The 26,979-nt window shown below is 33.5% G+C and overlaps 1 protein-coding gene and 1 long non-coding RNA gene across 3 annotated transcripts; one reads left to right on the top strand and one right to left on the bottom strand.

Moving 5' to 3' along the window:
* Positions 1-810: 810 nt before the first annotated feature.
* LOC149735779 (sodium channel protein 1 brain-like) lies at positions 811-26,666 on the bottom strand. Of its 2 annotated transcripts, none has more exons than XM_089878277.1 (35): positions 25,791-26,666; positions 24,518-24,880; positions 20,435-20,610; positions 19,467-19,594; positions 18,266-18,346; positions 17,816-17,944; positions 17,250-17,341; positions 15,924-16,121; positions 15,616-15,673; positions 15,211-15,355; positions 14,722-14,850; positions 14,119-14,476; positions 13,862-13,983; positions 13,273-13,398; positions 12,558-12,752; positions 11,960-12,092; positions 11,489-11,712; positions 11,054-11,152; positions 10,616-10,727; positions 10,016-10,211; positions 9,639-9,828; positions 9,072-9,217; positions 8,489-8,630; positions 7,681-7,854; positions 6,851-6,958; positions 6,277-6,398; positions 5,826-5,967; positions 5,388-5,579; positions 4,979-5,092; positions 4,305-4,575; positions 3,895-4,101; positions 3,232-3,477; positions 2,567-2,778; positions 1,964-2,194; positions 811-1,748 (listed from the first exon to the last, which is right to left on the bottom strand). In XM_089878277.1, the coding sequence occupies exons 2-35, from the start codon at positions 24,687-24,689 to the stop codon at positions 1,059-1,061; spliced, it is 6,060 nt and encodes a 2,019-aa protein (XP_089734403.1). In that variant the 5' UTR covers positions 24,690-24,880; positions 25,791-26,666; the 3' UTR covers positions 811-1,058. The 2 variants fall into 2 exon arrangements, with proteins under 2 accessions (XP_089734403.1, XP_089734404.1); XM_089878278.1 differs by having other exon boundaries at positions 24,518-24,875.
* LOC149735780 (uncharacterized) lies at positions 1,624-2,451 on the top strand. Its single transcript, XR_016385047.1, has 2 exons — positions 1,624-1,765; positions 2,089-2,451. It is a non-coding gene; the product is annotated as an uncharacterized LOC149735780 (long non-coding RNA).
* Positions 26,667-26,979: the final 313 nt, after the last annotated feature.

Raw genomic sequence — 26,979 nt, 5'->3', positions numbered from 1 at the left:
AAACGCGGCACGCGAGAAAATTTAAAGCGCGGCAGTGTTTCTGCCTTCAACGTTTTCAATTTACCTAAAAGACAAAGTTAGTTAGACTAAAGTACGTATAACTGTAAAAAATCTGACTTTTTAGAAAGACAATTAAGTGTGTAGTTTTATGCCATTAGGTGTGTATGCTATATAGTTAGTACACCTGATAGTGGGGCACAAACGAATAAAGACCACAAGAGTCATTTAGCGCAGATAATATACAATAATACAATACATTTCTTTCTATTGGGCCGTTTTTATCACACAACGTTTTCCAGCATGCTTGTCGTTATGAATCATTTGTTAGTTACAGTAGGGTGGGGAAAGATGGGACACCTTTAGCACTACTAAATTTCTTGATCGTGTTTTAAACAATTAACAACGGTCTAGGGAAGTCGTTAGGATACGCTTTTATAATTCTTTGCATTTTATTTGTTTACTACCAAATTGGGCGAGAAAACAGAATAAAAAGGTGTCCCATCTTCCCCCAACTTACTATATAACGTTAGGTTCATAATATTTTAATTCTGTAGTTGCAGCTCTTTTTTCATAGAAATGACTTGGTTATTCTTGCGTGACCAGGCAATTGGGGGTTTTATAATGTGACCGCCGGGTTGAAGTAATTACCGTTCATTGTGCTCAATCGCATGAACCCAATGGTTGCAACATCGAGCTTCGAGCCTGCTATCCTTCGGGTTATGGGCTGAGTGCCCTAATCACTGTGCTACTGTCCTGGTTATGCAAACATTATTGGCTAAAACTACGAAGTATTCATATAATAACACAACGTTTTGTATCTGCTCACAATTTACATTACACTCGCATAAACAGGATTGTGAATCAAGCAAAATAAATACTAAGCGTAAGACGCAAGGAGATGTACAACGTTAAGAAGTGCGGGGATGGTAAAATAAGCACGGTTTACGTTCACTTCGGTTATGTTATAAGTACAGATGTGCAAATTATTTTAAAATAGCACAGCTCCCGCGGAAAAAAGCAATAATGTTTACGGCGTTTGGTAAAAAGGTTAACTATGGTCAAGACTCTTTATCGGTCTTTGCGGGAAAATTTGACGCGTCGCTCGTAAAAGAAGTCGTTTCTTTTAAGAAGTTCTGCTTCTGTGGTTCTAAGCGGGGGTTCTGTACCCTCTGTTTAGCTCTCGGGCCAGTAGCCAAGTCTGTCATCCGAACTCTTTCGGCAGATTTCGGCCGCGAAGTGTTCACTAGCGCCCTCACGCGGACGTCGGCTGCAGTTTTCGGGCGCGATTGAAACGCGGAGAAATTAGGCGACTTGTCGGGTGACACGAACGCATGTGTGTTCTCAATTATTTTGATGGGCTTATCTGTCGTTCGATTCGGGAACGAAGACACGTTTGGCACGACTTGGGGAGCGGGTACAGCGCTGGTGGTGTTGCTGTTGTTATTGGCATTATTGACAGTTAGCAGCGGCGACTTGGACGGCGATGGTACATCCAATACCTCGGTGGTGTCTGTTTTCTCTTCAGTAATTTTCTCCATTTTATCTTCAACGTTACCAGCATCGTCTTTTGTCTCAACTATTGGTTCAGGAGTTAAGAATTCGTCGGTAGCGCCGATTAGAACAGGTGTGCTAGTAGGACGGGGTTCAAGCTTCAACATGCAGTCCCATTTATCAGTAGGTGAGGATTCCTTGGTTCCGTTAGATGACCCAGCCTCTTTTCGAAGTTTAGCAAAGGATTTCCAAGCGTCCTGAACATTTTGAACGGGTAAGTAAGAAACAACAACATAAGCAACAATTTAAAACGAAACATTTTAAACGAAAAAGTGGTTGCAATTATACCATATTTAGGCCTGGTCAATTATACCATTGCAGAATCACTTATTCAGGTGGATATAAATTAATTTTTTTGTGTGAGCGTTTATTTAGGCAGAAACGAATTAAAAGCAGAGTAAAAGCTTCTGACCTGAATTATTTTAGCAGCACGTATTTGCTGCCTGAGAACAAGCGTAGTAGTCTCAGCTTTTAATGTGCTTCGGTTTGGAAAAGATTTTAGCAATCTCTCTTCAGCTTCCTTTTTCATATCTGCAGATATTTCTACTTCTCCTAAAATGCGCTTCACCAGCGCGAACAGAACGTCCAAACAGTGGACTTTGTCCCCGTATAATACAGGTAGGTCCAAGGCCCCGATTTTGACCTAAAATAGTTTTTGAATGAAAAACTAAAAATGTCATATAATGAATTAATAATTGCAACTTTTTTTATCCGTGCATGGCAGGTCAACAGTCGCTTTAAAACAGATTTCATGCACGAGGTGTGTGAAAGAGACACACCTCGTGCATGAAATTTATTAGTTTTTTATATACTGAAATAACTGAATGAGAGTTGCGGCTTTGTTTTGTGTTTTTTGTCTTTTTATACTATATGTTTAATAAATCACACCTACAGACCTGATTTCCTATTTAAACTTACAAATTATCAGCTGATCTTCGCTATTGTTTTCGAAGAGATAAATAAAAAAATTAGAAACATTAAAAAAAAATATGAAAAAGTTGATTAGGTAGTTTACCAGATTTGGTTTTGGAAGTTGGAAAGGGGGGTGCAAATCATGTAGTAGGTTTGAGAGCTCAGTCAGTGTCACAAACTGAGTTGCCCTTGGATCGTAACGACCCCAGACCATGTAAAACGTCTCGAAATCACCCTGTGACACCCCGCACTCATCTTGCTGAAAAATCTCATCAAAATTCTCGAGAATAATGGCTATGTACATGTTCACTATCACTGTGGAAAGAAATGACAGTTTAAATGAAAGGATTATGTTATGCTCTATGGTGGCATTATTTGGGCTTTGAACTCAGTATCCTCTGGCTAACAGGCAGGTAATATTCCATTCCAAATGTAAACTTTTATATGTTTAAAATCGTTCTGTTACATTTTAAAAATCGTTCAATTTATCTATACTACTGTAAAGATAAATCTAGTGGCGTGGGGAAAGATGGTACACCTTTTTATTTTGTTTTCCAGTCTAATTTAATAGTATTCAAGTAACATTCAGAGAATTATAGAACCTTATCCTCATGACTCCCATAGACCGTTGTTAATTGTTTAAAATACTAACAATACATTTAGATATTAGGTGATAAAGGTGTCCCATTTTCCCCACCATATGAAAAAAACAAAAATACGAAACTATTTGTTAGGATTCACAAAATGTACTACTTTTTTAATACTCACCCAAAAATATAATAAAGATATAGAAGACAAAATACAAAACAGCTGCTACAGGATCCCCACAGTTTCCAGGGTTGTTATCAGTTAGTGGTATACAATCCCTTGTATTCATGAGAGGATCCATCACGTCATTCCACCCCGCTGATGTTACCAGTCGAAACAAGACCATGAGTGAGTTGCCAAAGGTTTGAAAGTTAACTTGGTCATTGAGCGCCCCGTTTAGTTTTACGTTCATAAACATGGTCATGCCTGTAATGCGAATATTGGTTTGAATGAATGAATGAAACTTGCTTTATTCTTGCCTGACCGAAAAACAACAGTTGTTATAATCCTGTTTCACCTCGTGCCAGCTAACAAGCTACCAAGTGTAACTTAGTAAGTGATTGTTTTTTTTTTGTTTTTTTTGTTTATAGCTATGGCTTAGTTACAGTAGACAAACTAATGTGGATTTGTTAACCCAACTCATGTTAAGTATACAATCAAGCTTTTATATGGTAGCCTAGTACCTGGCTTGTATATGCCAGACCTGTACTAGCCTTATATATGCAGACATATATGTTCAAAATAAAAGAAATACTCTTTATTAAAATTATCAAAAAAACACCTACGTCAGATTTTGAACCAAAAACATGTGGTGCCAGAACTTCTCATAAATAATAAAAATACCTAATATGGCGAAGATGATAATGAAGACACCAAGAAGAACAGCGATGTTGAAAAGAGCAGGAATCGAGATCATCAATGTGAGGATCAATCTCCGAATGCCTCTCGCTGCTCTTACGACTCGAAGGACACGAAAAACTCGGAAAACGCGAACGATCCTCAGAAGAGTTGGAGACACAATGAGAGCAACCAGATTCTCCAATATGAATCCTAAAAGGATACAAATTTAATTTTAGAAAAAATTAGTTGTAGCTTTTTAACTGTATTTCTACTTTTTTTTTTAAATTAGTGTTTCTTTAGATGTTTTTTTTATTCCTAAATTGAGTAAATTTTTAAAAGTCTCACAAATTTCGATAAAAAAATGTGCTGTTTTTTGGCATATCGGATCACAAACATTAAGAAAATCCACCTACCTATAATTGATACAAGGATAACAATGAAATCAAACACATTGAATGCATCTCGGAAATAATGATATCTCATTCCTATCAGTTTGAGGCCTGCTTCTATTGAGAAAAGTGCGGTGAAAGAAATATCTGCATATTTTAGCGCCACGGTCCATTCATAGGACATCTTGTAATGCTCCATCATTAGAGTTATCATGTTCATTAGAATGAGTAGAAATACAGCAAGTTCAAATCGGCTGTGAGTCACAAGGTTGAATATTCGAAGTTGCCATCGATTCTGGAAATAATTATGCGTGATTTAAATGAGTGTATTGGAAGTTATAACAAGGGTGCCCTACTTTATCTGCTTTATGATCGCTACAAGTTACCACATATATATTATGTGCTATTTTAAAAATTAGGAGTGTTATTGTTAAGTTATTTGTATATTCTAGGGTGGTGGGGCGACTTATAACTGAAGCATCATATTTTACACGCTTTGGTTTTCTATGAGTTACCACATATGCAACTCTATGGGTGATTATTTTTTGGTATTTCTGTACAGCTTACAGTTTGTACAACCCATTAGCGACTCAGTTAGACAATTAAGACAAAATGCTAAAATGGAAGCATGATTGAGCCTTGAACCCAGTACCCTCTGGTTAAGAGCAGAAATAGAAAATAGTAATTTTGTATCTTACCCTAGGTGGAGATATTGTTTTCTTAGGTTTCCTATTCAGCATGGTTCTCATTGTTTTGTAAAAGTTTTTCTGATTGTCTGTGAGCAATGCTTCAACTGCTGATGATGTGTCAGTCTAAAAATAAACAAAAAAACATGAATTAAACCATAAACTATGAACATATTCAGCGGATATTTTAAGCTAAAGTTATATAAATGAATAAAAAAATATTTAAAATATTTAAAAAATACATTTTATAAAATGATAAAAAAAATTTCTAAAGAAACCGCAAAACAATATTGAAATCATTTTAAAAGTCAGAAGTATTTTACTAAACAAAAACTGAATAAAAACTAAATAAAAAGATCATTTAACCAAATATTTCATCATAAATTGGGGTAAATTTGTAAAGTATTGCAAAAAAAATTACCTGTTTCCTAAGTTTTTGAAAGCTTTCAATAATCACTCCAACTATTAAGTTCAAGATAAAAAATGATCCCACAAGAACAAATATGACGAAGTAAATGAGATAATATTTTGACGCCTCTCTACGTGGTTGTATTTGTGGCCCCATTATGTCACTCGCATCTGCCATTATCTCAATCCACCCTTCAAATGTTGCCTGGAAAAAAAAAGATTTATTTGTTGCAGTTGTTATCCAATGCTTAACTTTTTGGGAGCAACACAAATTTTACACACAAACAGATTAGAAGCTTTGGAAACAAAACACCCGTGTTAAAAAGACTGTCGTTTTCTGACATGCCTGGATAAAGCAAGTTGCATTTATTGATTCAATTCATTCACATTTTCATACACTTTATGTCCACTTGTTAATTGTTTCTTGAATTCAGTATGTAAGCTAACTTACCACTTGAAATAAAGCAATCATTGCATTTCCAACATGATCAAAATTAACATTCGGATTAATCCATGTATAATTATGCTGGATACAAGTTGTATAATTTACAACACGAAGGTCTGTCACTTTTTCTTCATTAGCGTCAACACATCTGAGAATGTTATCACATGTAGTTTAGGTTTATAGTAATAATACTTCTTATTTGTCACTTTGGTTACAGTATCGAAGATTGAAAAACAGTTAAAACAAAAAGACAGAATATAGCAACAAAAACTTTGGTCGTTAAAACATTCTTACGGTTAAAAGCATATTTTTTAGGTAACAATTGGCTGAATAATTTAACTTAAATATATGTTGATTTTTCAATGTCATATAACAGACATAGTTTATGCCTATTACTGCGTTTTAAAACCATAAAAAAGTTAGCATATAACCAAGTTATAGGTATCTCTTCACTTACTTGAAAAATCTCCCTTTAAAAAACTGCACCCCCATAATTCCAAACACCATCCATATGAGGAGACACACACACAGTACATTCCCAATGGATGGAATGCAGTAGATCAATGCATTTACTACAACCTGGAAATACAAAGGTATTGCATAGGCAAAATATATATCTTTTTTTATGCGACTGTTTGGACTAGATTTCTGCCTGTTACATTTTCGTAGCACCAGATCCATTACTGTATTGTAGATTATAAGAATACCTTTAGTTTAACTCTAGTATAACAACCTCTCTATCGTTTGCTTTGGACACTTTGTCATTAAAAAGTAAAACATAGCCCAATGCTGGTAATGTTTTCAGTACTTTTAGGTGCTACAATTAGAATTGAGATTTTTTTGTTTAGTAACTTATTAGTTTCAGGTGGTTTCAGCAATTAGTAGCTAAGTGACTAGCCTTATGACTCTTAAACTAACCAGAAGTAATATTATACTGTTTTAAAAATCATACTATATGCACTGTTTTAACAGAAGGAAAATTTATAGCATATCGTGTGATATTCAATATATTATATTTGACTAAATATTACCTTCATTCCCTGCCATCTAGAAATGGCCCTCAATGGTCTTAAAGCACGAAGGGTTCTCAAAGATCGGAACTGTGCGGCTTGTGAGAGTACAATTCCTATCCATGATGACTGTAATATAAAAATTAAATAAATTCAATAAAAAATCATTTATCCCGTGTGGTGGGCCATTGACAGTCATTATAACACAAGTGTTTTGTTTTAATTTAATTTGTGCCGCTTAAGAGTTACCACTTATGTAACTTTGTGGGCGATTATTTTTTAATATAATAGATCACTTGGTTTGGGAAATTGACTTTAAGTGTCCCATTTATGTAAGTATCATTGTATTTTAAAGAACCAAGGTCAGAACTGACCGTGAAAACGAGAAAGATGTGAAACTAGTTGACCCGTACTGCTCAAATTTAAATGACATCAGACAAAAAGATAAAATATCTGACATTTAGACCATTTACTTATTCATAAACATTTTAGGCAGTTAATGCCAAAACAGCTATTATAGAATATAAATCATTTATGTATGTTTCATTACATTAATAAACTTGGTGCAATCAATTCTGTGTTGGTTTCCGTTTAAGCAATACAAATCGTAATAATAAAAGTGGAACCCACTATATAACCATTAGAAGAAAGAAATCAATTCTTTACAACACTTTACAGAGTAATTAATTGGATATATCCAGAGAAAATTGAAAATCAGTATAAAACCAAAAACCTTTTTTCTTTTTAAGCAAAATTTTAAAACGATTTTTTTTTCGAATTTTTTAACCAAACAGGGATAAAAATATGTTGAAACTGTCAAGGAATAGTACATACTGTGATGTCATACTTACTGCAACTATTGCGCAATCCAAGACACACCAGAAACTGGTAAAATACTTGACAGGTCCAATACCAAGCCATTTTAAAACCATTTCCACAGTAAATAACGCAGTGAATACGTATTCAAGACGTTCCAACACTAATTTTCTAACAGGGTCACTGTTTAAGTGAATATCTTCCATTGCCTTTGATATAAAATAGAATCGTTTTTGAAAAAAAAGAAATTTAGTTTGATGTAATTTATGAGAATAACAGGTTTCACAAGATTTATATATAGTAGGGTGGGGGAAGATGGGACACCTTTAGCACATAATGCACAAGTATTCTGATCCTGTTTTAATCAATTAACAGCAGTCTATTGGAGTCATGAAGATACGTTTTTTCATTCTTTGATTTTTTGTTCACTACTAAATAGGACGAGAAAATAGAATGAAGAGGTGTCCCATATTTCCCCACCCTACTATATATTTAGATACCTTACACACTTAGTGCATTTCTACAGATATGATCCATTTTGTGGATACATTTATATATATACAAACACATTAGTAGTATTTACACAGTTAATGCTATCTATTAATCAAATCGTACACTCTTATCATACCCGTATACATATTGTTCCAAATACAAAGTATAATTTTACATAAAATATTTTTTTAAGAATTTGAATACAAAAAATTAGCGCATTTTACAATGCATAAACAATTTTTTTTTTAAATTTGAATATAAAAAATTAGCGCATTTTACAATGCATAAACAAATTTTTTTTTAAATTTGAATATAAAAATAAGCGCATTCTAATGATTTCAAATTTCTTACCAAGCAAACTGTGCTGGAGAGAATAAGGAAGAGAATAAACCATTCAAAGAATCTGTGTTTGACCAACATGTAACAACACATGCGTATATTACGCCATAATCTATATGGAACAGTGTCTGGTGTTTCTTTCCAGCTCGGGTACCTGGGGAAATCAATGGTAACATTGTCAATTAAAATTAAATGTTATTTCCATGTGTTTTAATTACCGCCGTTTTTCCATCTTATCACAGCTTTGTTTCTTTTGCCCTAATACAGTCTTTTAAATACATTTTTTTTACAAGTTTGTCAGACTATAAATTGGGTACTAAAACAGTATTAAAAATAAGAGATCAATTTTGTATTAAATAGTTTACTGCAACATGGTATCTAATTTATTCGAATATAAGAACCATTTTTCTAGCAAATGGTAGGTATTATTGTACATTGCCTTTGTGCACATCTTAGCCAGTTGTTGAACGTTTTAGTCATTTTTATACTACTACTACTACAGCTTTTCAAATCCCAAACATTAAAAATAATATTTAAAATAAAAAGTGAAAATAATTTTTAAAAATTTCTTAAAGCCAAAAAATTAATATTTTACCGTTTTAAAAACCACTCTGGGAGGCATCCTGGAGGATTGACAACTTCTTCCTCTTCTTCTTCTGCATCATCCTCAACAGTGACCGCAATATTTTCATTTTCTCTCGCATCTGTGCAGGAGCAGCAACATGAGGAGAAGCATCTAACCTGAAAATGTGAATGGATGTAACTTGCTTTATCCTCGGGTGGCCGGAAAATGACAGTCGTTATATTGGGTGTCGTGTTTCATATACACCTCATGTCAGTTTACGAGTTAAATGTATGCTACTTTGTGATTTGGACAACCCAAAGTTAAAATTTTAAAAGTCACACAGCAGAACCATGCTAAAAAAGATGTAATTAACAAAGCTCATGTACAGTCTTATGTTATGTCAAAACTTTATAGCAGTACAGTATTCTATTCTGTACGAATTCTGAGGTTCTCCATGGCATCTGGTATCTAGGCCAGAGTTGACCCATTACCGTAGATATAGCCTAGTAACTATAACCAATGCAAAGATGCACGGGTTACTAAAAATTTGACTGAAAAAGTTGACTGAAAAACATTAATATGAACCACTCTGCAGACCTTTATCTTTTTCTCTTTCACATTTCTAGGATTATGTTTGATCCCATTCGATTGTAACTTTTTCACACTATTGGATGTGCTGTGGTACATTTCATGTTCTGCTCCATTATTTGACACATCCGTTTGTTCCTCTGAAGGTTCCTCAATGATCTTTGGAAGCTCAATGACTTCAGAGTTATCGGGATCAATTCTGCATCATCAAAAACAATTAAAGTTATTCTTAAATTAAAAAATAAATCGATTAAAAAATTTAAAAGCATTTTAATAAAACAATACAAATTAGTTATACAACAGCAGTTTTGGCAATTTATTTAGTTTTTTTATATACTAATAAAGACTGATTTGTTAATTATTTTTGTTGCAAAACATGTACCTACCTTATACTGGTTTGCTTTGCGAGTTTTGGCCTCGGCTTTGCTTTCGGGACAATGTTTACTTTCTCTTCATTTTTACGCTTGTGCGTCATGATTTTGGAACTTTCTGGAAGCTCAAAGAGTTCGTTAACGCTGCATGACTCCCTTCTTCGTGTGTTCATTTGTGGTGGAAGAAGCTGTTTTGATGTGCTGCTAGATTCTGTTAAAAAAAATTAGGTACAGGCGCTTATGCTCGCGTGGCCAGAAAACAACAGTTGTTATAACACGAGTGTTCTGTTTCATACACCCCGTGCCAACTTCCGAGTAAACATTTTTGTTACTTTGTGGGTGATTATTTTTAGTTAATTATACATAACACAAAAACAACTCATATAATAAACGATGCCCAATTGGTTAAAACTAGGTGTAGTAATATATAGACTAGACAAACTGCCCAAGTTGAAACACTTTATAAAATCTAGTTTCTATAAACGCTATAGAAATATCCCAAGGAATACAAGCTTATAACATGAACATTTAACACTGCTACAAATGCACACAGATATGAGTAGTGCATTAAACAAGCACCTAGTTAAAAGATCATGTGTTTATTTTGATAAAGACCTGTTTTATTTGAGTCAGTATCATCTTGTTTGTTCTGATCATCAGTTATACTTTGTTCTGGGTTCACATTTTGTGATTTCTTTTTAATTTTGCTTCGAATAACATCAATTCCCTGTAAAAGACAAGTTTGTTATGTGAATATTTGTTGTAAAGTAACACAAAAATGAAGGGTATAAAAAATAATATTTTAAAAATGTATATCAGCAACGGATTTTGCAACTAACTAAACAAAGTATTTTAAAAAATATTTCTCTCACTAAAACCTTATTCGTTGGATAATTATTGAAGCATTTACTTCACAGTTCACATTTACCTTATTATTAGGAACAATATATATTGTTATCATTCCATTCTATAAAGGTATGGTCCAGCCTAATGGGCCAACTGTGGCCGATATACCATGTCTAATATTAAAAACACAAGCCATAAAATACTCACTCTTTTTAACTTTTCAGAATTCTCCTTTTCTCGTTTTCCCTTCGCAAGGTTGTCAACATTAAATGCTTCCAGTAGAATAGCAGTGAATAAGTTCAGTATCTAAAAGTTAAAGCATGAACATTTTTATTGTTCTTAGGTATTGAAAATATGATATAATTAAAGCATTAATTTTTTTGACAGTAGCAATAAAAAAAGGAACTGGTAGGCTAAGATATAATGTGATATGGGAAAAAAACAGATTAATATGCAGTGTAAATGAATCATTTAGCAATAGCACCATAGTAATTTGGGTAAAAAAGATTGTACCTAGATTTATGGTCAAGCCAGAAGGATTCTTATTTTTTTTATAAAAAAAAACAAAAAAAATAAAAGACTTTATAAAATAAACAAAAGAATTTTTTATGTAAAAAAAAACAGGACGTAGTTTGCACTCACCATGAAGTTTGCTACAAATGTAATTGTGAGAAAAAGAGGAATACACAATCCATCATTGTTGGTGATGTACATGCAATCATATAAAGGTTCAATCCATTCCCCACACATAACTCGCCACACGAGAAGGAAGGAATGATAAAAGTCAATAAAACTCCAACGGGGGATGTTGTTGTCTTCAAAACGGCTGGCACTCGCCATGTACTGCTTACTGTACAACTGCTTTCCTGTAAAAAATGTTACAACCATGCTTATGATCAGATTTTAAAACTTTGGGACAAAACAATTTAAAAATTCATATTTTTTAGTAAAGAGTAAAATATTGACTTGTGAAATGCTTAACCCGTGCCTGTTGCGGTTTTATCAGTTTTTAGAGGTTTTAAACTTGAAAAAAATCTTTTGGATATTTGGACAAAGGCATTTAACAGTTAAAACTAAAACCTGTTAAAAACATAGTCACTAGAATATACTTACCTATTACAGCGAAAATGTAGAGAATAAGGAAAAGTACGATGGTAAGATAGCTCACGGCACTGACACTTTTCCATATAATAGAGACAAGTTTATGCATTGTGCCCCACATTCTTGCAAGACGAAACACACGCAACTGTAAACACAAATAAATGGAACTTAATTTCAGTTAAAAGCTTATATTTTCGTTGGGTGTAAAAGATAATCTTTAGATAGAGTTAGGAAACTACAACTTACAGCTAAATATGATCTCTTGTATTCTAAATGTGTGTTATAAATATGGTGAAGTGAGTAACCAATTATTTTAATTTTTTTGCTTAATTATCTTATGTTTGTGACTTAAAACATTTCAAACTAAAAGGAAATAGCCCAATTATGAAATAAGGAATCGCTATTAACATTAGAAATTGTAAAATTAAAATTAATTTTTAAATCCACAGCCAGAATTTACATCATACATAAACTCAGCAATAATCCAATTAAAAAAATCTCAGTTTATAAAAAAAACTTTCTCAATATGTTTACCAATCTTAAAGTTAGAATTCCTAATTTACCTAAAACAAAACTCCTTTAATTTATAAAAAAATCTGAATTTATTTACCAATCTTAAAGTCCTGAGCACAGTCAGGTCCGGAGCAGAAGATTCTCCTCCTCCTGAAAAACTGAGTCCAACTTCAATCAAGCTGATGAAGACAATAACGAAGTCAAACAAGTTCCACAGTTCCTTTGCATAACCAGCCACTCCTAATGCTGTTATCTTTATAATTGCTTCCACAGTAAAAATTCCGGTAAACACCTGAAATGTGAATTTTTGGTAGTTAAAGTAAAAAAAATAGTCACTTTCAAAGTTATATATATGGTATTGTGATATATTTTATGCACGTATAAGTTTTATAAACATGTAAATTTGTTGTTAATGCGTGTTTCGTTATAAATAGAGCATAATTATAAATACTACAAATAAATCGCCTAGAAATAATCACTCACAAAGTTATATGCGCGCACAAGGTTTATAAGATTGTGAACTTAAAATTTGTTAATGCGAATTTGATAATAGATAGATCATAGTTTTAAATACTACAACCATAATCCATAGCCAGGAAATAAATGTTTGGTTCATGAGATATTTATAGTATAGCACAACAATAAGTTATAGAAAAGCTCATATATTTTAAGTACAGATGTTTAAAAAAACAATCTAAATCTAATAAGGTTTTACTTTTATTTTAAACTAGAAGTGAGGCATTCCATGAATCTATATTTTTACTAACAACACCTAACAAGATATGATTAAAAATCAAACAATTTATATTTACATGATTCCCAACATTAAGAGCATTGTTAAGTTCAGGTGAGATCCCATGGTGGTCGATAGCAAGAAACAATGTGTTGATTATGATGCTTAACATGATCACTGTCTCAAACAACTTGTGGTTAATAACCTGGGAAAATATGAGCTATTACATGAGAGTGAATGAATGAATGTAACTTATGACGACAGTCGTTATCACACGGGTTCATCACCTTGTGCCAGCTTTTGAATTACCATGTATGTAACTTTGTGGGTGATTATCTAATTTCCAAGTGGTTTGGAAATTAAATTTTGTAGCTTTTTCCGCCACAAAAGGTTAATCAAGTTACATTCATTTATTCATTGTAGCTTGTATACAAGGGAAGCATGGCAAAAAAAAATTTTGTGGCACTTATTGCGATTCAAAATGAGTCATTTGTGAGTTTTCCATATTGTATACTTGGTGTATATTACATTTTTATTTTTAGAGCAAAGCTCACAATGAATATCAAAATGATTTTTTTAATAGCGATTCCATGTGTATACTGTATCATAAGTCAGAATTTATTAAAAAAACATTAAAGACATGACACTGTCACAAATAAAATGCTTACAGTTTTTAGATGCTTTTGAAAAGTCAAAAATCCTGGGCAACAAGTCCAACTGCAGAAAGTTCTGAGATACCATGCACGAACACGCATATATCGACGGTACCAGATTGAATGGGTTCGCTTGGCTGAAAATTAAAGAGAGAAGTTTTATTTCATATTTGTACAGAAAACCTTCAATGATATTAAATTGCACTGTTCATGCATCTAATAGTAAATATTAATTTTTAAAATCAATAAACCAGAATGTAAAACTTTCTTACAAGATTCAGAGCTGTCTAAAGATAACTCATTTCTTCCAGTTTGAAAAGCCTCCATTTTAGATTTTGGAGCTCCATTTGATCCTCGCGTAAGGTTGGAGTGTGATCCGTCCACTCCGGATGCCATGCTCCCAAGAACAGAAGCTGATCCATCTTCCCTTTGCTCCGAGATGGTCTGCTCCGAGATTGGTTTCATCCTGGCGACGAGATCTCCAAATGAACGCACAGGTGTAACGCTCTCGTTTTCCTTTGCTGTCAAAGACTTTAGCGCTGATGCAGCTTTCTCTTTTAGTTTTTGACGTCTGATTGCTCTTCTTTTTGCTCTAAGTTTTGCTCTCGCTCGCATTTCTTCAAACTGATTCTAAGAATTCAAAAAAATTGAACATTCGATTAGAGTTTACATAACTTGTTACATATCCAAAATCTAAAAAAAGTCTTAGATAAAAAGAATGTAAATCCAGGAGGCAACATCAAGTCCAGCAACATAACAACATATAAACTATAGATTTGAAACCATTGTCTAATAATTCTGATGTTATTATACTGTCAAAAAATGTTATTACACCGTCAATTTTAATTGCACAATTCAGAAGTTCTTCAACCTACCTGCTTCTCGTGCTCTTTACTGTAAGCAAGCGTTACCACAGCAAGAAGAAGGTTTAGAAGGTAGAACGGACCAAGAAACACCGACATAAAGAAGAATAAAATATTCCAAGGACCCTCCGCTCGAATAATCTAAAGATAGACAAAGTTAATAATAACAAATTTTAATTTTAATTGTTGCCAATCTAAATGAGCGTTTTTGCAAGACACTCCCAAATTCACTAACGTCTACAAAACTATACTAGGTATAATTTTTTCTCAAATCTGATATTCGGTTTATTATAAAAAGTTACCATCAACGTTATGTAGAAGGATACTCTCTATATAAGCCTCCTAAGCATTTTGTATTGGGCGCAATTATAAAAGTATTCTAAAACCGGCAACCAGGGAATAAAAATTAATGTAATGACAGTGGTATGTTATGCAACAAGTATTATTTCCTTGACCTTTTCCATACAAAGGCACAACCCGTTATGCGACACTTTTACCCACCATGTTATAAACATTCTCCCAATAGTCGAGTGTTAAAAGTTGAAATGATGTAAGCAAGGCATATCCCATGTGATCAAAGTTGGTATGACCATAATTAGGATTCTCAGAGACATCACTCAAACATATATAGCTTGCTGGACAGATTCTGCAATAACAATATACATTAAAAAAAAAAAGTAATCCTATGTAATTCTATCTGGTTTAATTAACACAACAGTACTGTTTGTAGGTGCACAGTTTTGATCTATGATTTTTTTAAATAATTTAAAGAACCTTGAAGATATGGCAAAATACAACTATAGCTTATCATAATTAAACTGGAAATTTTTGGTAAAATGAAAATAATATACACAAATCATTTATGTATGTTTAAAATATGTAAAGTAAAAATAACAATTATTTCACCCGCTTCCAGTGCTGTTTCCACACACAACTTTTTCCCCGTCAACATCGTTCCAGTTTGCTGTAATAAGGGATAAGGGTAAGACATAACTTTAAGTTCATTAGCCAGAATGAATAATAATTGAATGGAAAATATTTGCTCGTTTTTTGCATATGTCTAATAGTGTATTAAGTTTAACATAAAAAAATGGTTTTGAATAGTATTTTTTAACTCTGATTAGTCGCATAGGGTATTACAATTGATTCCAGGGCTTGTATGCATACTGTACATACCAGTGTTAGGCGCAAAAGTAGAATATAGTGTTTGGCACCTTTATCATGCGTGTAGTTGAAGTAAGCCTCTTCAGAGAGTCCAGACGGAGGATGCTTCACACACCTCCTCCTCAGGACTCCCTGGTAAGCTTGGAGAGCAATAAGTGAGACAACAATGAGGAGGAAACACATGATGAACATCACTTCAGCGAGAGGCTTCATGGAGTGGAAGAGAGCGTTTACAATCGTTCTTAAACCTGTATGGATAGTATTCTAATATTGGCTTCATAATGAAAGAAAAAATAAAAGTAACTTATTTATCCTTACCTGTGTAAAAAAACTAAATATAGAATAATATTATAAAAGAAACACCAAAATTTGACTAAATCCTAATTAAATTCTTATATTTACTCCATTTGAATAAATGCAACTTAATTATCCTTATGTGGCATGGCATTGTTAGTCGTGAGAAACAACACGTTCTGTTATGTAAACCTGGTACCCGCTTAGAATGAGGAATGTATTTATTCATTCCATTGCAAGCGATAAAATGTATTTATTGAAAATATATACCATTTCTAGTTAACACTCTAGAGGCACAGTATGAAACTGCAGGCACTAATTCGTCGTTTTTGAAATTTTAATTGAGTGATTTTTTCGATTTGCTCAGTTAAAAAGACATATTCTACTACTAATTTTACTTCTAAAACTATTAAAAATATTTTTAATTTTTGTTGTAAGTTATTATTTTGTTACGCAATAACATCATATAAAATATTCATATTTCATCAATTCTTGCCGAAAAAATAAGCCCTTTCGTCCTATCTTTTAAAACAATGTAATATCTTATCAGGTTCTAAGCAGGCAAGATACAGAATCCAATAAATCTATACTTCTATTATGAGAAGTTATTTCAAAACGGGCTTTAGGTATGGCAAGGGGTTCAAAACCAATAAATCTATACACGTCTGCCATGTTGAGACTTTTAGCTGTCTGAAGTTGGCTAACAATATTTTTAAATGGAACAAATGGAAGATGCTTAAGAATTGGATGATAATTTTTACCAATGTGTTAGATGGTTTAACTCTTATATTATATTCAATAAAATGGGTAAAATTATTTCCAAATAATAATATTAATAACTTTATTTGTCTCTTCCATTACGGTAGCGAAGATTTAGAATAGTATTGAGCTAATGAGCTAATGTAACTTACTTTATCCTCGCAGGGCGGGAAAACGACAGTCAATATAACACCGATGTTCTGTTACACCTTATGCCAGTTTACGAGTTACCATGTATGTTACTTTGTAGGTGATTTTTTCTTTATGCCGAATATATGGCACACTTAAGCACACGCGATACCGAAAATATAATATAAACTTACCAGGAACAATGGAAACTGATTTGAAAGCACGAACCACCCGGAATGTTCTGAGACTCGACACATTACTTGCCGACCCAAGTATTGTAGCATACCTATGCAGATAAAATGGTAGTTCCATTATTTTAGATTTGTTTGAACTTGGCGAATTTGAATTTGTGAAGATTTTCTAAGTTGTGACTCAACTTATTGTAAATCATTGTTAAAAAAACCTTTAGTAATAAGACACAACAATAAAAAAAAGAACAAACAATAAACTAAAAAAAAAAATCAAAAAATATAGATCAACCAATAGTAGGTTATAAAGCATACGATAGTGCGAGCTAGTATAAAACTAAAGTCATTAAGGAAAAATATTGTGCTGACTTTTCAATTCTAACTTTATTTATTATGAATATTTGTTAATACAGCATTTTATAACAAGGCTGAATACACAACAGTTTTTGTAAAAATGAGGTCCCAAAATGACTGAAAAAATCTAACAATACTGAATGACCATTAGTATACAGAGAGAGAGACAGCCCTATTTTCGGGAAAAAAAAGGCAAATAAAATTATGCATTCACTTACGCAATGATGACAACAATAAAGTCTAGCCAGTTCCACGGGTCACGTAGATAAGTGAACGGATTCAAAATGAATCCACGCCCAACCATCTTTACCACCATCTCAAATGTGTATAGTGCAGTAAAAAGATATCTGTTGAAGCAGAGTTTTACAATACCACATGCTTACTGTCATGGTATTGTAGTACATCCCGTTATTTTCGTGATTTGATAAAAGGAATGATAACACTAACTATCAGTTGGAAAGCGCAATATGCTGACGTAATTGTGTAACATATAATTTGCAAGTACAGTTTCCATTCATTTTTATGCCGAAATTTTTTCTTTAGACAAAACTTATACAAAGGAAAAACCGAAACCTAATTTAAATAAAAATTTTTAAAAAATGAAAAGATAATTTGGGTAAAGTTTTCATAAAAATCACATTTATATACTTGTTTTGAAAGAAACTTACTCAGCTGCTGCAATTTCTTCATTTAAACCAAGAAATACACAATTTACGAGGATGGTTGTCATGACAATTGCATCAAATAATCTAAAGATTTTAGTTAAGGTAAAAGTGAGGTTATAAACATGCGTTTGAACACAGAGTTTTCTAAACAAATATTAAAAAGCAGTTCATAGTTCTATTTCATAAGCTGCTTAGAGGTGTCTCCTAAATGACGCTTATTAATCCAATATTTACGCTTAAAATAAAAGAGCCCACAAACTGAAAAGCATTTCTAAAAAAAATATCTAAATAATTCAACGGGCCGACGAACTATTTACTTTATGATAAAGCTTCCAAAGTCACTTGAAAAGTTTGGCACCAAACATACAGTTTACTATACACTGTGTGGTTGGTGCCAAGTAAATTTTCATTTTAAGTTGTTATTATTAGACTGTCCAAATAATAGATGTCAATATAAACAGTTGTTATTGTTAGTGCTGGACAATGAAAGCGGTGGACACAAACTGTATGAAAACTCTATATGAGTTCATATACAATAGTAAAATGTCAGTACTGCAAGGGGAATGAAAATATAAATAAACCATATGGTTGATAAATGATAAGACATCTTGTTATGGCCTGACAGTAAGTATAGGGTGGATTTCACAGAATATGTGGATAAAATCACTTGCTGTCTAATAGAGAATGGGTATTGTTACGTAGAAAAAATCTTCGCTAGCAAACAGCGATAGTCGTTTAACACAAGGGTTTTGTTTCACACACCTCGTGACTGCTTACGAATTATGCCGTGGTATAGTGGTCAGCGCACCTGCCTGTAACCCAGAGGTAATGGGTTCAAGGCTCGATGCTGCTACCATTGTGGGCGTATGTGTCCTTGGGCAAGACACTTAACGGCAATTGCTCCAACCCAGGGGTTACTAATGGGTTGTCTAAATTATCAGAAATACATAAAAAAAAGAAGAAAAAATCCCAAAAAAATAATTACCCACAAAGTAAGATACATGGTAACTCGTAAGCTGGCACGAGGTGTTAAACCCGTGTGATAACGACTGTCGTTTTCCGGCCACGCGAGGATAAAGTAAGTTACATTCATTCATTACATTCATGTATGTGACTTTGTAGGTGATATTTTGGAATTTTTTAATTTTTTTTTTAGGAAAAATATTAACCTAACGACAAATATTTTTAATTATTAAAAGGATACGGATGTAATATAATTCGAATAGCAAGTTGACGCAGGGGTTGAAATGGTGAGAAGACAAAGAATCCTCTGGTCGCACTGAACCTGTAGACATGGTCCGTTCCAAATCGTTGTGTAACCACACAAAATGTCTAAAAAATAAAATAAATTAACCAATATACAAAAAATTAACATGACACACTACTCAAGCTAATCAAGAAAAGAAAGTTAATAAAATTGTTATACTAAATTAATTATTTCAGATGAAAGCAGCTACCTCTGTAGGCAATTTAGCAAAGAGAATAAATTTTATGCTTGTGGCTGTCTTATAATTATTCTGATGGTCATGAGTCCTGACAGCTACTAAATAGCAAAAACTTGACTTTTGGGATGAGAGACTTAAGTGCCTTATATGCTCGCAGACGAAAGTTTTTTACCAAATGTATTAAAATGGACACAAAATGCAAAAAATAAGTTATTATGATATAAGATAAGATACACAGTATGAAGGCATGGGATCACTTTAAAAAGTCCCTTCAGGTGAATCACCCAATTACGAATAGAAATTCTGATAAATTAATGAAAAAAAAAATCGACCGTACTCTAATTTTAAGGTCGAAGTTGTTAAAAATTATATATTAAAATTTTCTGTGCTACTTTTTTACGCGTTTTCTCTTTATACGCAGGCTAATTTAATTACCAAAACTCTATTTTATAGATTTTAGAAAGTTGTGCTAACCATTCCTGTGAGCAAAATACGGGCATTCTGCCAATATATATATTACACGATCGCAGATCGAAACATTTTAGCGGAAATCATAACAAAAAAAGTTATTCAATAAAAAAACACACCTTAGTCTGTCTGTTAAAAACAGTTACGTTTTCGAGGTATTCTGCCGATTTTACCAGCTCGCAAGTCAAAACTTATTAACAGCAGCCACAATAACGACACTGTTTAATGAAATACACAATAATCTGATAAAAAAACTTACGCTTTCACCACGTTCTTTGTAATACGGGTCGATATCTAAAATTGGTTTGTTGTACAGACTCTTCTTGAAACGCCCATAATACTGAGGTAGTTCTTGCCCGTCAGTAAGGGTGGGATCAGGTTTGTGTTCTGGTTCAACAATCTCCTCAGAAGTTGGAATCCATGACTGATCAAGGCCTTGAATGGAAAGTAATATTTTTAATGTTTTTTTTATGACGTCTATAGGCTACCTGAAGTTCAGGCTATACGCGTTTACGTCGTATCAAAAAGCATATTTTTATTAAATTTTAAGTTAGCAAATCGGGGTAGCACGAATGGATGATATTTATTTATACTCGCGTGGTGGTAACACGACAGTATATAAAGATATATAGAACGGTGTCATTTTTTGTACAATTTTTAACCGCTTTATTCACGTATACAGCTCTAGGTAAATGTATAAGTGAATGTTTTTTACAGCGTCCCATTTTATCTCATAGTAGTATAAGACTTATACCCGTTTTGCATGGTCACTTTTATGCGCGTAAGTACTCGCATATTTACTCGCAAAAGCAAAGTTAACACGCATAACGTCATAAGCGTGTCATCTGCTGTAGAAGGTTGGTTGTTACTCGCATTATGCGAGTAATGAAAAGTTTGGTGGAATTACACTTTCACTTTTAAAAGCTTAATCTTTTTCGGGTATTATTTTTACAATTTTAAGTTGGTAATAGCACCATGAAGTATAAAAACTTATTTTATTAACTAGGTCTAACAATATTGCGCTTAAGTAAGCTAACTCAATGTTGATACGCGCATAAACCAATGACCCTGCAAAATAACGCGGTTAGCGAGTTATCATATGACGAGTTAATGCGGATCGTTATTCGCATTAACTTTTTACCATGCAAAAAGGGTATTACACGTATTCCTTAAGGACACACACGCCCACTGTGGTAGCAATAATACGCAGTTTGGTGACGTAAGTGTTAAATAATATATATATATATATATATACATATAACAATCTGACAAAAATCTCAGTTGGCTATATTTAATAATTAAAACAGCGGAAAGTAACGATAAATAACAGTTGCTGAATATACTAAACCATCTCAGAGATCGATATGATCTAACAGATGTATAAATAACGATAGATTCCCCAATATTATATATAGTAGGGTGAGGTAAAATTGAACATGTTTTAATCTCTTTTCTCGTTCCCTTAAGTAGGAAACAAAGAATATTTACAGAGTCGTATAACCTGGACTCTAAAATAGCGTTGTTAATTATTAAAAACACGATCAGGAAATATGAGATTTATTGACTAAATGTATCCCATCTTACTCAACAAAACTATATAATTCAAATGTGCTATTATTATAAGTTACCTGTATACGATAAGGCGAAGCCAATTTAATTAAACAATTTTGGCGGAAACTTAAGGGAAATACGAGCGACCGGAAGCAGCCAGTCTAAAATACTTGAGAAATTTGTTTTACATCTAGGGAGCAAGAATATCATACTGGGACGAAAAAAAAATAAAACCGTGTCCCATTTTCCCCCACTTTACTATACGTACAAAATTGTTGTGCCAAATAAATATAATGAATTTGCTTCATTAAAGGTCTTTGCCTTAAGTGTATGATGTGTAAACATGTTTATTAAATGCCTCTGTGCGTAAATGTAAGCTTTTTGAAGGGTGGACAAACGCATGTTTTACTTAAAGGGGTTGGCAAATCCACATATGTAAGAAACTTTCGAGGAAAACTATAATATGTCTGCGACATACTACTGTGACCAAGGAGTTTCCATGGTTGGGTGTTTGTTTATGGGACTCATACACGTCGGTAAAATGACTGATTTTCAAGATTTTTATCTCGAGCGGAGTTTAATTCAATTGGTTTGGAAATCTTATCTTTTCATTAGGATTTTATCAGCGGGAGTTTTTATTTGCCACCAAAATAACTTTGTTTTGTTTGTATGTGTACCAAGATGTTAGCTGTTATGAAATTTTAAAGGGTCGCACTTTAACAAATACGTCTATATAGTAGGGTGGGGGTAGATGGGAAACATTTTCATTATATCCCGCGGATCGTTGTTAATTGTTTAAAACACGGTCAAGATATTTAAAATTATGTGCACAATGTGTCCCATCTTTATTGGCCCTACTGGATAAGCGTATTATATGTAATAACTGAAAATCAAGGTTTTCATCTTTTCAACATAATCCAATTTGTTAGGGTACTGGGTATAGTTTCTTTATTGTAAATCAGTAAAAGTATTAGACTACACCTATAAATTCTACTTAACGAAAAAGGATTGTAAATATGTCAATGTATATATAGGTTATATGCTTTAGAAATTATTTTTGAGAACCGATTCTACAATGGTAGGAAGAACCGGCAACCAACAATTATGTACACGCCCTCTTTTATGTGGATATAGTACAGTCGCGTTTTGACACACAGTACCTGTTTTATTGTATAATGTTTTCAGCATATTACACTCGTACATTTTTATTATAGAAAAAGTAAGATTGTAATATAAAAAGTACATATAGTCTGTATCATATTTTCAACGGGGTTTTATTATTGCCCTGTATGTATCCTTTATGGTTGCTTGATTTTATGCCATAGTTATATGGGGGGGGGGGGCATGCTTTAAAGGCGAAAGGCTGTTTTTTTTTCTGCTATTTACATTTATCTTAGCCGTTTACTATTTTACTGCATTCTGTGTTTTTGCAACAGAATGCATATACACTAGATTACTAGAGCAATTTTGTAAACTCAACGATATACACAGACACTATAGATAGAGTCGCCCAAGAAATTTTGGCAGTAAAATTTCTTTTTCATTATTCATTGGCCCGGAGCTTTCGTTTAAATTAACAAGTCCGTCAAAAAAGGCGTATATAAGCTCCGTGTGTATATTTATGCTGTGAGTTTATTGGTAAAATCCGACATTTGTATGGCTTTAAAAAAACATATGGTTGCATAATTAAACTGATATTTGACGTTTAGGAGATACAAAAACGGCAATAAGTAAACCGCACAGACTATAACCGATACAACCGTTCGAAATATTTATAAAATGGACAAATAGGGAAAAAAGGCTTGCTCCAAATTGAAAACAGCAAAAGCTTTATTTAATTTAGGAACGTGTATGGATAAAGCCCATGAGACCAAAAAAACAATGAAAATTATCGGCCTAATGAATTTTTTTGGACACAAGTAATAGTCTTATAGTTGATCATATTGTCAATAACGATTAAATAAATAAAAAGCCTTGCTTTAAAGTGGGTATAATTAGTAGATAATAAACTTGGTGGTAATATCGATTAAAATAGCAGTCGCATCCGATTAAACTAAACAACAACTTTTGTTTTGGTATGCGCACGTACGTATTTGAGCATTCTTAGTAGTTTGGATAAATTAATGTCGCAATTACAATTATAGTACACAGGCCAATAAAATTCGACGTGATATAACGTTGCTCGTAAAATACAACGAAACGGAAAATTACAGCTTGGTTATGAAGAATACCACAGATGTAGGTTACCTACTCTAAAATGTTTTACATCTACGGAGAATTAGTAGCCACTCGGGCATATTTGCGTGTGTTTATACTGCAGGCAAAAGCCGTTCGCCCCTTGGGAAATATTAAGCAAGGAAAATTGGAGCACGATGATAAAAATACATACACTAATCGCTCGAGCAAAGACCATGCTATAAAAAGAGTAAAAGGAAATAATCTTTTGTTTATAAAGCTATTTTACGTTTTACTCGCTTTTCAACAATTTACGCGTATAGACGTTTATCGCTGTCAAAATAAAAGGCGTAACATATACGGGAAAATAAGCACAAATTTAGCTATCTCCCTGCAAACTACTATCGTGAATAATTTATGTCACGGCCGGTGCTTTTGTATTAAGCTCAATATCCTACAAGACGCGAGTGTTATAACGTCTGTCGCTTTTCGCTTTTGAGGTTATTTCAAGCAAACCCCTATACCGCTGAACCCAAACAAGGTGACAGGGAAAAGAACTTAAATTTCCATAAAAATAGAGCTTAAAACTACCTTTAAAAACGGAACTTAAAATTACCTTTAAAAACCGCCTGTTTCGCCGCCGAGTTCCCGACATTTCCTTCTTGCTTTTTCTGCCGAAGATGATTCCGCCGCTTCTGCAACTTATTCAACAGCGCAGGCGTCAACAAGTGGTAACCCTCTATTTCTTCGATTGGTTTTGTATCCTCTTCCTCCATTTTGAGGCTCATGCGGATCCAATAAAGTGGTGGGGGATTTGAAACCCAGAGTTCTGCATCACAGTCTTAATGGGATTGTCGTTTTAATTCTTCGGATGTTCGAGACGTTTTTTTCCCAGGGACTATTTATCTTTAATTTGTGTTGAACGATTCTTTTTTCAGGTAATCCAGTTTTAAATATTCAGATTCAAATTATTCCTAAGCTATAAAATGCATAGCATATGGTTAAATGTTCCAACTACGATACACTACACAAATCGCGACGATACTCAGAGTAATAACGATTAGCAATATACCATATAGTTATATATATATATAACTACACACCAGCAGATAAACATACGATCATATATATCTATAATATTTTTTTGCAACTAAACAAAACTGAGCTTATAATTGAAAATCAAAGCTTGGCCTATATTACCAACTGATGGCAAAGAACTATCTAAAATAAATATATCTAGATACAAACTACTCGTATACTGAATTGCTGGTAAATAAAGTGATTTATAGTCTTTAGACCTTGCCTATAAAGTTTGTGCGTAGCGTAACACTGTACCATATAGGTGTACGAGTCTCGGGAGCGACATTAAACGACCTTCGGCTCGAGGAAGAAGAGCGTATTGCAAAACAAGCAGGCAATCGATCGGAGCAATATATTTTATTTGGGCCGTCGCATTAATATTTCATTTTTAAGACTGGAACCCTTAGCTCCAAAAGACCGTCATTTATTAATGACATTAAGCTAACTTCGCATACGCTTTGTCCCGGCGTTCGTTGTAGCTTATACCTGATGCCAATTAGCCACTGCATTACAGCTCCCTGCACCCAATTAGCTCGATCATTGCAACAAAGGCGCAGCAAAACCGCCGCGGGCAACAATGTATTAATACATTCTGTCAGGTTCAGGAAAGGCTTACTTTTAATCTTGTATAAAGGTATCTACCTACCAAAACCAATTCCTTTAGCACATAGTATCAAAAAATCCTAATCGTATTAACAATTACCAGTGCTCTTTTAGGGTCGAGAGGCTAGGGTTATATAACTTTTGAATGTTCTTCGTTTACTACATAATGCGAAGTCAAAATAGAATAAAAACATTTTCCATCTTACCTCAACTCACTGTATAGTAGGATGGGGGAAGATGGGACACCTTCGGCGCATAATATCCTAATATCCTGATCGTGTTTTAAACAGTTAACAACGGTCTATGGGAGTCGTGAGCAAATAGTTTTATAATTCTTTGAAAGATCCTTGTTTACTACAACATTGGACAAGAAAATAGAGTTAAAATGTGTCCCAACTTCCCCCACCCTTCTATATATATTTTTACAAGAAACTTTCTGATCTGCTGAAAACACTTGGTCTTAACAAAACAGCCTTGAACTGGCCAAAGATAATTGCAACCCTTACTTAGCGGAAAACCGCCTTTCTATCGCAGCTCGCCATATATGCCCTTATGTTTTCACGGAGATCATATCACATGCGACAGAAACCAAACAACAATGTCGGAATTAACTCCAATCGATTTTAATCAGTCGCACATTGCTTACTATTATGTATCGCCAAGCACGTCTTCCTATATACCCATACAGTCTAAATTTCCGATTTAATCAAGGTCCTATCTGGACTTAACGAAGCGGAAACGAAATCGTTTGGAGCTGCCACTGATTATGCGAAGCCAAATGTCTCGACTACCTTAGGAAAAGTTACTGCATTATTTATATGCTTGACGCGGATACCCAATACCATTCCTGCATGCCGGTACGTTCTGGTTAAATAACTTAAATACAACTTGAATACATTTCAATCGTGGGCGTGTTTAAGATAATGTTTAAAAATACTAGGTTAGATTTAAACAATGGCGAGCCAAGAAACTCTGAACTCAACTAAATTTAATGTACATTTCGTAACCTAACTCTAGTATTAAATGCCTTGTACTTTTGAGTGCACAAAATATTGGTCAAACCAAAACCATTATATAACACCACCGTTTATGCGGGTCTCGCATTTTTCAGCCTTCGCCGAAAAACTGAATAATAAAACGAAACCAAAAGTGACACCCTAAATTACAGATCCGTATACATATCTTATAGTACTGACGCGCCCATCTATATGTTAATTCAGCATTAATATCATGCTTTCGCGAAATACTGGTAGTTTACCGATTCTTGCTTATCAGTATAAATTAGCTATAGATTAAATTTGGTTCTTCATCTATGCATAATTCATTTGCTAGCTCGCATACCAAATTATATCAGTTTGCGAAACTTGGTTATTAATAAAAAATGCCAAGTAATGA

Source organism: Ciona robusta, chromosome 5, assembly GCF_009617815.1.
Source record: "Ciona robusta chromosome 5, ASM961781v2".
NCBI lineage: Eukaryota > Metazoa > Chordata > Ascidiacea > Phlebobranchia > Cionidae > Ciona > Ciona robusta.
This window is presented reverse-complemented; position numbering and strand designations above follow the sequence as displayed.

Coding starts and splice junctions, on each gene's coding strand:
- LOC149735779 (XM_089878277.1), bottom strand. CDS start 24,689: ATGAGCCTCAAAATGGAGGAAGAGGATACAAAACCAATCGAAGAAATA. Junction 17,342..17,815: donor TTTATTGTTGTCATCATTGC/GTAAGTGAATGC, acceptor TTATCTGCATAG/GTATGCTACAATACTTGGGT. Junction 5,093..5,387: donor TTCAAAAACTTAGGAAACAG/GTAATTTTTTTT, acceptor GTTTATTTTTAG/ACTGACACATCATCAGCAGT.